Source organism: Cydia amplana, chromosome 13, assembly GCF_948474715.1.
Source record: "Cydia amplana chromosome 13, ilCydAmpl1.1, whole genome shotgun sequence".
NCBI lineage: Eukaryota > Metazoa > Arthropoda > Insecta > Lepidoptera > Tortricidae > Cydia > Cydia amplana.
In genome coordinates, this window is record NC_086081.1 from 12700560 (window position 1) to 12716226 (window position 15667).

The 15667-nt window shown below is 36.5% G+C and overlaps 2 protein-coding genes across 2 annotated transcripts in view; one reads left to right on the plus strand and one right to left on the minus strand.

Annotated features, from left to right (window-relative positions):
- The first annotated feature begins 1906 nt into the window (after window positions 1-1906).
- The window catches only part of LOC134653563 (actin-histidine N-methyltransferase), a 53236-nt gene continuing 39475 nt past the window's right edge, over window positions 1907-15667 (plus strand). The window contains exons 1-4 of the mRNA XM_063508946.1: window positions 1907-2308; window positions 3313-3534; window positions 4424-4512; window positions 5206-5345. Of these exons, the coding sequence (XP_063365016.1) occupies window positions 2002-2308; window positions 3313-3534; window positions 4424-4512; window positions 5206-5345 (758 nt within the window). The 5' untranslated portion in view covers window positions 1907-2001. The remainder of the gene's footprint in view (window positions 2309-3312; window positions 3535-4423; window positions 4513-5205; window positions 5346-15667) is intronic.
- LOC134653547 (putative leucine-rich repeat-containing protein DDB_G0290503) lies at window positions 6256-13125 on the minus strand. Its single transcript, XM_063508927.1, has 4 exons — window positions 13030-13125; window positions 8582-9827; window positions 7593-8165; window positions 6256-6994 (listed from the first exon to the last, which is right to left on the minus strand). The coding sequence occupies exons 1-4, from the start codon at window positions 13117-13119 to the stop codon at window positions 6498-6500; spliced, it is 2406 nt and encodes an 801-aa protein (XP_063364997.1). The 5' UTR covers window positions 13120-13125; the 3' UTR covers window positions 6256-6497.

Consider the following 15667-nt stretch of genomic DNA (forward strand, 5'->3'; position numbering starts at 1 on the left):
CCATTGCCATTGCCAAGCTTTGGTTATCGATACGCTGACATTGCATCGCATTCTTAACCTTTTGAACGCTAAACGCCAAACGCCAAAAGACATGCAACTAATAGTCTGTCAAGCCATTTCAGTCAGTAGAAAAAGGCGGAAAATTTCAAAAATTTAGGCGCGAAGGGTAGTCGTTCCATAGAAAATTTGAATATCGCGTTTCTTGCTACTGATAAATTTGTTTGACCGGCTATAGATTGATAAATATATCATGACCTATTTTGTGAAATTGAATTGCACTTAATTTGGCGTAGGTATTTTTTTTTAAATATCTGGGCGATTCTTAAGCCCGACCCACTTACACCAGGCCTGGGCACTAGGCCAGCCTTTACTTTGCGAGTTCAGAATACACAGCCATGCTGTGAAATGAGATCGCAATAATTCTTGTTTTCTGAACGCATTAGCTGAGTTCCGAACTCGTCAAAGTTGACCCAGTACCTATACTTGGTCAACCAGATCTTGACAGTAGAAAAAGGCGGCAAATTTGAAAAATGTAGGCGCGAAGGGATATCGTCCCATAGAAATTTGAATTTCGCGCCTTTTTTACTGACAAGATTTGGTTGACCAGCTATATATAATATTACGGATCTGCGTTTTTACAGCAGATTCCATCTCACGTTGTGTCTAGCGTAGTACCAAGAACTTAGCTATCTACAGTCTACAGTACAGTCAGCAACAATAGTAGGTATTGAATAAGATCACGCGTCAAAAGCAATCTCTAATTTCTTTACAAAGAATAATAATAAGTATGATATAACTATCTCTATATGGTAGTGATGGTGACTGTACCTGTACATACACTATAATTTACTTGAGTCGTAGTCGTAGCTTATAAGATATGTGAAAGGGTTAAAATATACTTTTTATTACCTACTTACCTTAGGTATTTACTTACCTACATCCGCTCGTTGTAGGCCCCACTTCTTCTGTGCGCAATCACATCGTTACCACATGAAACTTCTATGTTAGGGTCTGATTGTGAGCTGTAGGTTTCAGAGTCGGAGGTAGTTGCCTACCTACATACAACTCCGTACATAAGCACCTACAAATAATATAAATCAAGCTTATAGAGTCTGTGTGGAAAGAGAAGAGTCTTGGAATGTATGGGGCCCCATACATTCCACGACTCTTCTCTTTCCGCACAGACTCTACTACATCCTTACTGAAAAATCAAATGTCGCTAGATTAGAATTGTTCTCGAATAGCACTTACCGGAAGACACAGTTCGCGCACCATGGACCTACAAATCTACAATGCGCACACACATTTACAGTAAGGAACAAGATGACTGCGCGCAAGCTGCGCGCCCAAGCAAGATAGGTTCAAAAAGTTAAAAACCTAATAGGTATCAAATACTTGGGTGGTCATTGCAGCCTGCAGAGATCCTTGAGAATAATTTTGTTCATTCGTGGGCGTTTCTTCCATGAATGATGGATGTAATTAATAGATAAAGGTAAGCAATTTTCCATTAGCAACCTAACGATTTTAATTTAATTTGAACGTGAGTTTGACAATGCATGAAATGCATCCAAAGTGACATCACAGTGACATTAACGTACTTATTTCTAATCTTCTAATATTTTAAATTCTCTTTCACACGGCGTATCCTATGCAAGTCATAGAATAGTCAAATAGCAAACTTCGTAAACTACAACGCTGTCACAACTGTCATACGTCAAGTCCATTCCCATAGCCGCTAAATTGTCGTTGTTCCAGCGTGTGATCTAAAATATAGTACTACAAAAACTACCTTATAACGTAAAACTTAAGGTCGTTTTTATATTACCAAAGATCACGTTTACAGATTTATATAACGGGCCCAATTCGTGTCATAAGTCAAGTGTCAAGTGTCGTCTTTCAGGAAAACAAATCCACACGAAATTAGTATTTTAGAAACCTATTTTTAGTTAAGAGAGTTTATTATATTTCATTTCATATCCCTTTATTTTAATATTCGTCACAATGGGAAGAAAATCACATTCAAAGCAATCTGCTAAGAAAAGCTCTGGGAAAGAAAATAATAAATTAAGTCAGAATATTCGTAAAGAGCTTGCGGTGTACGTGGATAAGTTGCTGAAATTAACTAGCGTGTTCCAAACTACGGTTAATTTAACGAAGAGTTGGGAGCATCACAATGACATTGAGGCGATTCTGGGGGAAATTAGGAATATTGAATATCCAATTAACAGCCACAAAATATCGAAGTCACGGCAGTCACGCAAAGACAACTTCTTTAGCTGGCTGAGTGAAAATGGGGCGGCATTTGAAGGTAAATTTAACCTTTAAAACCTTTAAACACTTTGTTTCTTTGTAAAATAATACAAGTCTATGAAAATTGAATGAATTATGTGGACTTCCTTACCAAATCTTTTACATTGTACTTTTAATTTTAATTATCAACCTATACAAATTGCATCTAAGCTGTTGGTTATTCGCAATACCTATATATAAGTGTAAGGCCTGAGTGGATGCTCGAGTTGGTCGTGCAGCGGCAGCAACAAATGCAAGCGTATAGGAGCGGCCTTAGTGCACGCTGCTCAAATTACTCCTGATCCCAACGCTATGCTGCACGCCCCGCCGAACGCTCCGCATCGAGCGTCCACTCAGGCCTTACACTAAGGCTTATCTTATACCTTTAAACAAGCAATTCTTGTTTATTTATATATATATATATATATTTCGGGGATCTCGGAAACGGCTCTAACGATTTCGATGAAATTTGCTATATGGGGGTTTTCGGGGGCGAAAAATCGATCTCGCTAGGTCTTATCTCTGGGAAAATGCGCATTTTCGAGTTTTTATATGTTTTCCGAGCGAAGCTCGGTCACCCAGATATTTAACTTTTATCAGCAGTATAGACACACTCATGGCACACTTTCTCCAGGTTTTTAAGAAGAAATAAGAAGAACAATTTAAGAAAATCTTCCAATAGCAGAGTTAAGTCATAATATATTTCCTTTACTGTATACCTACTGTATTTGTAATCTAGATGCATTTGCTATGACCCTAACCTATTTCTATTTCATTAAAAGAAACTGCGACATGAGAATAAAAATCTAATTCCATGACTTCCATTTTTCATGTTGCAATTTTGTCTCTCTAGTAGATGATTATATCCAACCAGATTTGTTTTTGGTTTAAGTACTATAGTGTATACAGAAACTCGGCCCAGATTCTAGGTCTTATTATGCTCAACAAGAAAAAATATAGGTATCTCTATGTAAATATGGCTGTAATATGAAACATAAACAGCTTTCCTTCTAATATTTACAGGCATCGACATCCAAGAGTTTGAAGGCTATGATCTTGGCCTGGTAGCGAAGAAGGAGTTCAAAGAAGGCTCGCTGGTGCTGACGGTGCCTCGGAAGCTGATGATGACCGAACAGAACGCCCGGGACTCCGTCCTGTCTGAGTTCATAGCCGTAGACCCGCTGCTTCAGAACATGCCAAATATAACACTGGCATTGTTCTTGTTACTTGAGAAAAATAATCCAGGTAATAAAAAAACCGGCCAAGTGCGAGTCGGACTCGCGCACGGAGGGTTCCGCACCATCAACAAAAAATAGAGCAAAACAAGCAAAAAAGCGGTCACCCATCCAAGTACTGACCCCGCCCGACGTTGCTTAACTTCGGTCAAAAATGACGTTTGTTGTATGGGAGCCCCACTTATATCTTTATTTTATTCTGTTTTTAGTATTTGTTGTTATAGCGGCAACAGAAATACATCATCTGTGAAAATTTCAACTGTCTAGCTATCACGGTTCGTGAGATACAGCCTGGTGACAGACGGATGGACGGACGGACGGACGGACGGACGGACGGACGGACGGACGGACGGACGGACGGACGGACGGACGGACAGACGGACGGACGGACAGCGGAGTCTTAGTAATAGGGTCCCGTTTTTACCCTTTGGGTACGGAACCCTAAAAACAATCCTTTTACAAATTTTCTGTCTTTGTTGAAAGTACTTTCATCTTAATCCCTTTCACATATGTATATGCAAACTTTGAAAAAAAAAAATGTCTATATGCAGTGCTGCTAAACAAATAGTTTTGCTGAATTTTTTTTTATTGTACATATGTTACACAGAATATTTTTTTATGTTTTTATCGTACAGTCGCCATCAGATATATCGGAGTAGCTAAGGCGCTCGCAAATATCTGAACACGCCTCTATTGTCAGGGCGTTAGAGTGTGTGTTCAGTAAATACCTATATATATGCCTATCTGTACCGTCAGCAAAACTTTTAGCTTATAACTCCTGCATACATTTTTATATGCAGGGGTGTTAAACAAATAGTCTTGCTGATTGTACCTGTTGATAACGGTTAAAAGGAATATTATGATACCTACCTGCTTCACAGTGTGTCTATCTATTTCAGAATCATTCTGGAAACCTTACATTGATGTGTTGCCTGAGAAGTATTCTACAGTTCTATATTTCAGCCCTGAAGAACTACTGGAATTGAAGGTCAGTTTAGTTAATAAAAGTTTAGTTTAGGTATAAAAGTCAATTCTGTTAATACCCTTTAGATACCTAATGGACGTGCTTAGGGAAAAGGCACCCTCAAAAAATTTACATTGTAATGAATGAATTTTACCTAATTAATAAAAGAACCTACCTCACATTCCCTTTTGGTAATATTGAAATATAAAACTTTGAAGTACATTAGCTATTTAGACAGTTGTTGTTGTTGTTGTTATACAGTCTACTAGACTAGGGTAAAGTAATTTAAAATGGCATTTAACAATCATATGTCAGGGATGCAGCAGCTACTGATCAAGAACCTTAGAGAATCAAACTTCCATTACCTATTATAAATGTGGCATTCCATGAGTGGTCCCCTACTTTTTTTTTAAGTAGCAAGTTTCATAACTTGCAAGTCAGTGATTATTTTACTGAGGACTTTTTTAACACCCATTGTGACAGAATAACAACTCTTATTACTGCAAATCTTCAGAATATTCGTAGTTGTACGGAACAACGGTAGACCTCCCTTAAGGGGATAAGTTCGCCATTATACACATTTACTGTATTCTCTCTGTGTTATGTACTTGTTTTATGCAATTAAGTGTTTACTACTACTACTACAACTACGCGGAATGCTCCAAATATTCAAGAAAATATAAACAAAACCAATTCGTATTTTTTTCTAATTTACAGCCATCTCCAGTCTTCGAGTCTTCACTGAAATTATACAGGAGCATCGCCAGACAGTATGCCTACTTCTACAACAAGATCCATACATTAGACTTGCCAGTCTTAAAAAGCCTGCAAGAAATATTTACGTATGAGAACTACAGGTATGTGTATTTTCCATTCAAACATTTTTATAGTTTTTACTTTTTATTAAAGTTTTATTTTAGATACAAAAATAGAAAACAAAAAACAACTTATGCCACATTGCACCATGCCACATAATACTGAAAGTAATAAATAATAAATAAACGATAAAACATTTCTGTTAACTTTTTACAGACATAAACAATTTTATTTTCATGAACAGCCAATAAATTATTATTCCTACTACTTTAGGACAGCCACATTCACTCAAAATTCACAATAAAATTCTCATGTTTCAACCTTAATTGGTGGATAAAAAGTTTCTTAATATGGTAACACTGGCTACGGCACAGTGTTGTAATATTAAGAAATCGGTTTCCTATTCCTACCAGGGATGTTGCGGATGCAGATTTTTAGACATCGGCGGATGCGGATGCGGATGTCAAGATTAGGTACTTAGAAAACGTCAAATATTACATTTTTAGTATTTTTTATTAAAAAAAAAACGAAACGTTTAGTATTTGAGCAAGAATATAGGTTCGTTATATTTAATAAACAGTAACTTAGCCGACTTTTCTGGATCTAGACGATTTCGTTATAGGTAATGACGAAATTACCAAGCACTTACGCCGCCGCTAAGACGTTCCTGTACCGACTTGTTCGACATGCGCATCCGCATAAGCTCCGCATCGATTTTATGCGGATGCGGATGCAGATGCTGATGTTGAAAATAATGCGGAAATTCCGCGGTTGCGGATGCGGATGCGGATGTTCGCAACATCCCTGATTCCTACCCTTATTGTTGGTTATTGGTTCTTGTCCATTCTCCCCTAATTTTCGGTAGATGTGGAATTTTTGATAGAAATTCGAATATATGTAGCCGTTCTCAGTCTGAAATAGTTCTAGCATTTTAGTAAGATAATTTATGATACCAAAACAATTGCCTAATTTGTGCATGACATGTACATTCTAAATTCTTAAAAATTAAAAATGCACGTGCAAATCTAACCTAAAAATCAATCTTAATTAATTTGAAGAAATATACAATAGCCCTTACTAATAATATCAGGTCACTCACTATTTAATTTAAAACTATTTAAAACATCGGCTGTAAAATTATGGTTAATTATAAAACATAACTTACAATTTCAGTCTATGCTTATTAGAAAACGTTACTGGAATGGTTTTCTCAGAGAGTTCCACATATAGTCAGGTGATTCCTTCCCGCTATTTGTCTCTAAAGTACTCATATAAATATTAGTATTTGAAATCATTGGACTAATACTTCGGCTACTGCAATTCGTTTTGTTACCTTTTCTGTTCTCGAAAACTGGCGAAGGAATCGGTCCATCGCAGAAGCTTTCCTTCTTTCTCAACTTATTTCTTTGCTGTTTCCATTTAAAGGCTATATAAGTTAGTAAGAAGAGTATTGCAGCTAGACCCAGTATGCTAGCTGTAGCGATAGCCACTGACTTTGTATTGTTGTGTAACTTATTAAGAATACCTGGATTTTCTGATAGATTCTCTTTATTCTCCTGTATGCTTGTTTCTACATTGTCTCCCGACCCGGATGCGATGCCACTTTGGAAGTTTTCGAGGTTCTGAAGGTCTTCTAAGATCATCAAACCGTCTTTCTCCAAGTTTTCTAGAGATTCCTTTTCCGTGTTTCCTGAAATAATATTTAAAACATATAAGTTTAGCAAGTATATTTTAAGCATAGAGAAATAAGTAAGCTTAATCATAAGAGTGCTTACTCCATACATCAGTTTCCTTACTTAATAAATAATAAGTTGGGAGATAGTAAATCGTATTATTAATAAGTTTTAAACTCGCTTAAAACTAAATATCTATTTAATAAATCTTATTACAATGATGTTTTCGCAAAACTAATAGCTTAAAACTTATTATAATGAGCTTTTATCTAGGTATGGAATGAACACCCTAGGCTTACAGGCCAATTCGAGTTTTCGTTATTCCATCTATTTCCGGTATGATACTGATCCGTCAGTGTCAAAAGTGACGTTTTTGGTTAAAGAAATTACCTACTTTTTAACATTTTTGATACATTAAAAGACGCTTGCGCAATGAGCATATTATGCTAAGCCATTTTTCTGCTGTGTATTTGTGTAGAAAAACGTGCATCAAGAAACCGGCGGTTAAATTAAGTGTAAAATTGAGGAAATGGTGAAAAGTAAAAGAGGGAAAGAAAAAGACAAGATTGTCTCAAGGTTTACTAATTATTATATATGACTATTATATTTATTTACCTTTGTCCAGGACCTGTAAGTCGTCCTCAAATGTACTAATGTTGTGCGCCTTCATAAACGTCAGTAGTTCGTTCCAATCTTCACTCTCTTCCATCGCTCTGCTTTCCCTATTTGTATCGTTAGCGTTCGTGGCATTCACACTTATAATCGAGCTTACATACGGCGTCCCATTTGAATCCTTTTTTAAATCAGTTTTATCTATCGTTACTTCATTTTCAGCTATTTTGTTAAATAACGATATGATACCCATGCTTTCTCCATTTTCATTGACATTATTCCCAAAGTTCATAACCACCGGAATTAGCATATTCTTTTGATCTGCCTGCGACGATACCGATCTAGTTGTTGTTTCGTAAGTGTTGGCTTCTAAGATGGCGCGCAGTGGATACGTTTCCTTCGATATAGGTTCAATAGAAGATTTTGTTAGGAATGGTTCAGGAGGGTTGGGTTCTTTGGAGGCGTTGTGGAATATGTCGGCTAGGTGAACGTGGCTTGAGCCCCGCTCTCTGTGATTCACTAACTCGTTCAGAGTCATGTTTCGCTCTCGTAGTATTTTTGCTAGTCTTTCTTTGGCTGAAAAGACAAAAATGAAAACTAAATTATTGATAATTACTTGTTTCGTTCGGTTTTAGGTGCATTAGAAACGTTATTAAAATTCAATACATAATTTCTGCATTTACTCGTAAAAATAATGGTAGAATAAAATGAATAAAGTTTGATTTTAATTATCTTTAAGAAATATTTACCGCCAAAAACGCTTAAAAATATGACCGGGCCATTCTGGCAATAGGCATAGTTTGACTAAAATACATTCTAACACCTAGACTTTTTAGCATTAGGACAATAATACATTTTGACTTGTTGGCACTTTTTCACCGTTTGTGAAACGTGACTTTCTGATTCTTGGGAAGATATGCCTCTAAAAGTGTTGGGTACAATACGCCTGGCTTAAATAAGTAAAGAAAGTTTAAGATGCAAGTGTAACTTACTCATTTTATCATTTAATATTTCCTGAATTTCAAATTTCGCTGTTTGTTCCGTAGTGCTCGTACTACTCGTCTGTGCGTGAATTCTCGGCGTGGTTGAAGTCGTAAATCTCGAAGTAGATTTTACTCCGCCATCAACAGTTTCCGGCGGCGTCTCTGTTGTCAGAAAATCTTCTAATTCCGTCGTAAACTCCGTATTATCCATTTTGAGAGTCGTATGTGGTTTCTGAGTCCTTTCTATAAATTGTGAAGCTGATACCAAATTTGCCATTCCAAGGAAATTCCTCATCAAATCGTCCGACGGATTTTCTGTTGTAGAACTTTTTTGTTTGAGACGTTTTCGTTTTAATTTGTTGTTGAACGCTTGGCGTCTGAGTGTAAAGTTGTTGGCAGTAGGCCTCACGATTGGTGCAATCTTTGGTTTTTCGATTTCGCTCATTATTTCGTCAGGCATAACTTCTATGGTAATTGTTGCCGTTGCTTCTGTGGTAGTTGCTGCGACGTTTTCAACTTCGTTATCCTTCGCGTTGCTAACGTTTTTTCCGCCCGAAAGTGAGTACGATGAACTAGAAATCTTCAAACTAGATGTCGTTGTCTCAACAGGACCATCTGTAGTTGTTGGTGCGGTTTCCATAACTTCGTCTTTACTATTTTCATTATTGTCAGTTTTACTCCGGTCAGGCATCATGGGAACTATATCTTTCCATTCTCTAGATTTTGTAACATTCTTGTTATTATTAGAATACTTTCTTGCACTTAAGGCTATTAAATCTCTGCTTAACTGAGCTTTAAGAGTACTATTTAACGTTGGCCTCATCCTTAGCTTTCTGCGAATACCGGTAGGAAAACGTCGTCTGGTGCTCATTCTTGGCTTTGATTTTTTGTTTTCTGTTTCATTTGCGTCCTTATTAGCAACTTGTTCATCATTTTCAGTATTTCCATTATTTTTATGTCCCTTTGTATCTTCATCTGAACTTGATTCCGTCGGTGCAATTTTTTCTTTTGACAATGTTTGTCTTGTAGAATATTTGGTTTCTTCTTCATTGAGTTTGGAGTTACTTTCCAATGAAATATCTGACTGTTGAGGCTCGTTCGTAGCGCCAGAATTTAATGCAGAAATAGCTTCATTTCTGCCTTGCAACAAATCTGTCAATGACAAATTGTGTCGTTGCAACATTTCACTCAAACTAGATCCATTTGATCTCTTCAAAAGCTGTTTTAGCATAATCGGGTCAATAATTCCACTTTCCTGAAAAAAGAATATGTCAACAATAATAGAATAGAACACAAATACAATCAAATATGACATTGATAAGAAGGACTATCCGGTTATGAAAACAAACAGGTTATTTAGATAATAAATAAATTATAACGAATTAGACCACAGTTACATAGGTTACTCGTATCAGTATGTGAACTAAATTTTAATATTCAAGGGCATTAGTTTGAATAATCCTACACATAGGAACTTTATCAGTGCAGTGATTGAAGAGAGAGAAGACATTTCTTTAGAGTTTACTTCATCTGATAGTAAGCGACGATAAGGCCAGGTCCCTCTAGTTTAAATAAAAAATTAATATAATTTATTCCTTCCTTTAATCTTCAAGAAAATACATATTAAAGGCCGGCAACGCACTTGCTACCCCTAGAGCACTACCTATATGTTTTGTAATATGTTTTGGCAAGTCATAGCCTTCACGACCTTTTTTTTTACATTACGTTTCAAGACATTATTATACGCTTCTCAGAGATGGATGTTAGGTTAGGTATTCTTATTGTCGTGAATAAGCTCCTTTGAAATGAACGAAAAAATTAGTCCATAGCTACCGATATTAAAAAAAAAAGTCGGACTCGCGTTCCGAGGGTTCTGTACATTAAGTCCGACTCACGCTTGACTGCACATTTCTAATAGGTTTTCCTGTCATTTATAGGTAAAGAACTATTTTGTGTCCTATAAGAGTTCCGAGTTTGAGGTACGGAACCCTAAAAATAAGCACAAATCAAGTTACACGGAAATTGGGTTAGACAAATGTTTACAAATGGAATTAATGTTAATTAAATATTATCGTTTCACGTTAATATTAGTTGTGTAAGTATGGACATTTTGATATGATATATTATTACAACCTCCAATTCTTCTGGTACCAGTTCTAATTCAAAAGTTTTTTCTAGCGGTAGAACCCCCAGGAGAACATTTACTTTACCCATAAATTTATTTGTATTAATCCATTTCTTTGAAAAGTATCCGTTATTTAAACGTTTTCTGCTATATTTGATGACACCAGTTTCATCGCGGAACTGATTTGTACTGTTTGGTGTATCAAGTAATATAGTTTCTTTACCGTAGGCAGCAACGAATTTTTCCTTCGGTATATATGTAATATCTTCCATTATAGCAGAATGGGTGTTTATTTCTTTTGCCTTGTCCTTGTTGGATATATTCTCATTGTCTTTCAAACGATAATGAATCGCTATAAACTTTGTTGGTGATATTGGAAAAATAATGTAGTGAAATTTATTATCATCATGGTCTAAATAAATTGAACTATAAGATTTTCCTCCGTTAGTTTCCGAGAAGTAATAAGCAGGAATACCCTTTTGTGTTAGGTTTTCGACGTGGGCGAAATCTTTTACCCTTTCAGTATCGTTATTAGAAACACCGTAAGCAACAAGATTTTTTTTGATTGCCGGTATTGATAAATGTATGTTATTTGTCTTTTTGCTGTTCAAGTCTAGATAATTTACTAGAGTAATGATTTTTTCTGTGTTGCTATACGAGGAGCCTTTACTTGTTATAACTTTTTTCGTTGAATAATTATTTTTTTCTGTGGAGTGTGTATTCTGGTTCCGAACATTGTAAGGAAGAAAAGCTTTTACTATCGGCATTGGCATATTAAAGATTTTTGGGTCTTTAGGGCGATGGCCAATATTGGGTTTTCCGGACCAATATTGTGAATTCAAAAGACCGCCTCCTGCAATAACGTCATGTGCCAATTTGTCTCCGTAACTTAATTCTTCATCTTTATCATTTTCCAAAATATCGTGTGAATTAAAATGTTTTTGCTGCGGTTTTACCGAACTCATATTGTTTATTTCTTTATCTGTATTGCATAAGCTTATATCATTTGTTATATTACTTGTATTATCTGTGGTATTTTTCAAAACACTGTCTTTTGCTATAACGTTCTGTGATGATTTGCCACCATAGGTAGAATTTTCCACTGGCTCTGTATTTTCGTCCCAAATAGCGTTAGACACAGAAATTTTAGGAGACTGTGTTGGTAAACTCATATTGGTAGTTTGTTTTCTTGTGGGGTCTGTATTGAATACACTATTTGTTATACTTGTATTACCGTTAATTGTTTGTGTAACAATTAAATCCTCTACGTGACTATACATTTCCTCTAACGGTATTAACAAAGGAAGATAACTGTGTTCTGTGCCATTAATTATAATACCTAAATTCAATTTTTGAACCTAAAAAGAAAATAATATATAGATAGGTACGTATTTTGCACAATACATGATTAAAACTGTTAATATTTTGTAAATCTGAATATCTGGCAGTAGGGGAAACCGGGACCCGGGACCGGACGTTCTCGGGATAGATTGTTCCGGCAGGAACAACTTTTTATGAGTATTTTAAGCGAATTAGTCTACACGGTATTTATTTTCTAAACTCCGTTAACTTCGGGTTATAGCTAATAGTCCGGTGGCCGACTGCATGAAACCTTTCCAACTCCTATTTTCCCATAGTGATAGGCAGACTAGACTACCTATTTTAAGACTGCATGACTTATTTTGTTTTTGTTACCTAAAATGACTAGACTAAGTAAGAAACTTTAAGCTTGCTCATGTATTTGTTTGACGTGTCGCATTTGACATAAACATGCATCATAATCTAGACACGCGGTAGCCCGGTGTCCAGCCAAGTTCAAAGAAAAAGGAACTGGCGACGCAGCAACCGTGTGTAATATTACACGAACCATTTCGAGCTACTTTTGACCCCTTCACAACTTGAAACCTACTTAACCTACACACATGAAATTTGGCACATGTATTCAAGTCCCTTAGCTTGTACAAAATTCAAAATTTCATAAACAGCTCAAACAGTTATTGATAAATTAACGTTTAAAATCCTGAAATTATAAAGGCTTTGTCTTGGCTAGTTTTTAAAAACAAACCAAATTTTTGAAAAAGTAACATAGATAAATATATGTTACCTATATGCCGATACGTAAAAACTGGCCAAGACAAATCCTTTATAATTTCAGGATTTTCTACACAGCACAGAAATTGGCACCCATATAGATCTCAAATATCTCAATTCTTTTGTCGGCGAGTCAACAACGACACATATTCTTAATATTGAACTTGGCTCCCATTTCACATTTATGTTTTTCTTGGGATTGATAATACATCATAATTATCATAAAATAAATTCATCTTACCTTTGGTCTGTTAATCGCAACCATAATGTTTGGATTATTTTCTGGATTGGATGTAACATTATCTGTACTCTGTGCTTTTGGTTCTTCCATTGTAGCTTCTTCAAAATTATCTTCGTCTGATGATATGGATTCAGATTGTGATGCTCCAATAATATGTTTGTTTTTTCCTTCAAAACCGTTTGGTCTATTATAAGATGTTTCATATTTATGGTCATATTCATTTCTTACATTGTAAGGGCCATCAGTCACATCCGTTTCTAATCTTATGTTTCCTTGTGGGCCCTCCGTATTATGTTCTGTGTCTAAATAGTCGTAATCGAAATGCTTATATTTAGGAAATGGTTGAGGATGTTCGAGTTTGGATTCTAATTGCTCAAAATCAGCTTGGCTTGGTTCATCAAACTGTCCATCGTAATCAGGTCGTTTATTTCTTAAGCCCTGTCTTCGTAGCGGTCTATCGTCGACTAGTGCTGGTTGTTCTGTCAGTTGGTAGTTGACGTGATCTGGTCTTTTGCGTCTTCTCTTCGGGGCATCAATTGTGTGGTCGTGGAACTCTGTATGGGCGGCTTGTATGCTTTCTTGGTGTCTTTCGAGCGGTTCCGTGTCTGGATAAGGCAGCGGCCGGCGTTTCCGTTTCCGAACAGGTCTTCGCCGTGGCGGCACCTCTTCTACCGACCTTAGGAACTCGAGAGACTCTATCCAGGCTCCAGCGCGGGTTGGCTGGTGCACTGGTTCCGGTGGTTGGGGTGGCGGGTGGTCTATCGCCTTCCAAGGCTGAAATTAAAAATATGGTTTTGTTAATTTATTTGCCTTATCTGTATTAATCCCGCTCATTCCCCCAACAAATTTTAAAAGTATAGTCCTATATATTAAAAGAAAGCATGAAATTTGGCACGTGTATTATAAATATAGATAGGTAAGAAAGAAAATAGAAAAGGAAGCAACTTGTCAGGTGGATGCATCTACCCAATCGTTTTTCTAGCATTGAATAACTGTACAATGGGAAATTGAGGTAAAGTTGAAACCAGTAAACAATTTTTTCCACTTTTTTACCTAGATCTTAAGCTACATAAATGCCAAGTGTCATGCTTTCTTCCGGTTGGGAAGGTACTTTGAGCTTACGTACTATATATTACATACTATCTTACATAAAAATCAACCCTAGAGAAACCAACCAGTATCAAAATCAGGCATTAACGAACCTCAGCTTAACAGGATTGCTTTGTTGGTTTAGACTACGCCTAACTAAACCTAGTGTGTCATTAACTGACTAGTTCATAGTAAGTTGTTTAGTAAGGCTACTACGAGTTTCACACTGACATATTTGCTAACGTCTGCGTAACTTACTTTCTATACATATCGCTCGCACTATTATGCCAGTACAAGCGAGATGCATATAAAGTAAGTTACGCACACGCTAGCGAATATGTCAGTGTCAAGCTCGTGGTAGAAGTTGTACATACAAAACTTGTACTCGCTCTTTAAATTTAAGCATGACTTAGATTGTATGAGAGTGGCTTTATGGCGGCGAATTCGTATGAGTTAAAAATGTTGCTAGTTTTAATATTTCGGCTACCACCTTTAAAATCTCGGTTTTCATTTCATTAGCAAAAACTGCAAACACGTAACATTATGTCAACAATTTCACATGACACCTCAAATTTTCGCACCAAAAGTCGATTTCGTAATCTCACATCTCATGTAGGTATACATAGGTAGATGGTTAGTTAGAATGTGAACTATATGTTGCTAATGTTAAGATTGTTTTTAATTACACCATACGTCATATTAGTGTACCATTGGTTTTTCTCATACTATTTCGTAAGTGAAAACGTGTTACGTAAAGCGTTTAGATGCATGCTCCATATACCTCATTGTATGTTGATGGTCGAAAAAGTGCGAGTCGTGTGAATGTACGACAATGGTGCAGAATAGTCGGCAAAAAAGCACTGATTATGGCGTAATTAAATAGAGTTAGCATGCTCATTGGTAGTGAGTGTGGTTTTAGTTGCAAGCAAATAACGTTTGATTAATAATTTGTACCTATGTATGTATGTATATACTTTATTTTACATAGAAATAAAAACACGAGAAACACAGTTACAGAGTAAATTAAATACAACAAAGGTGATCTTATTCCTGTATGGGATCTCTTCCAGTTAACCTTAGAGGAAATGAGTAGAACAGAAGTAACGATGAATGACAAACAAAAACAAAAGTACCTACAATCACTATTAATGAAATGCAAATGCAAGTTTTGAACACACATTGCTACAAGTAAACATAAAAGGGTTTTGGTGGTGTTGTTGAGCGCTTCGGTTTGTGGCCATAGGACACTGCTGCAGACATGTGAAAAATATGTATCCGAACATGGCCTAATTTATAACTCTGCTAAGAGTGAAATCATGGTGTTCAAGGGGGGCCCAGGGGCCCACAATACGTTCCCTCTCTTGTTCTTAATGGAGTACCTCTTAGCAGGGTTCAACAGTTTAAGTACCTCGGCCATGTGTTAACCGAGGACCTAAAAGATAACGCGGATATGGAGCGGGAGCGTAGGTAGTTGGCGGCACGAGCGAACATGATCGCCCACAGATTTGCACGTTGTTCATCTTTAGTGAAAATAACTCTTTTTAAGGCG

Excerpts from the sequence above, each read along its gene's own strand:
- LOC134653547 (XM_063508927.1), bottom strand. The coding sequence starts at position 13,119 with ATGGAAGAACCAAAAGCACAGAGTACAGATAATGTTACATCCAATCCA. Across the intron at positions 8,166-8,581 it reads AATATTAAATGATAAAATGA|CCAAAGAAAGACTAGCAAAA; the intron begins GTAAGTTACACT and ends TTGTCTTTTCAG. Across the intron at positions 6,995-7,592 it reads CTTACAGGTCCTGGACAAAG|GAAACACGGAAAAGGAATCT; the intron begins GTAAATAAATAT and ends ATATTATTTCAG.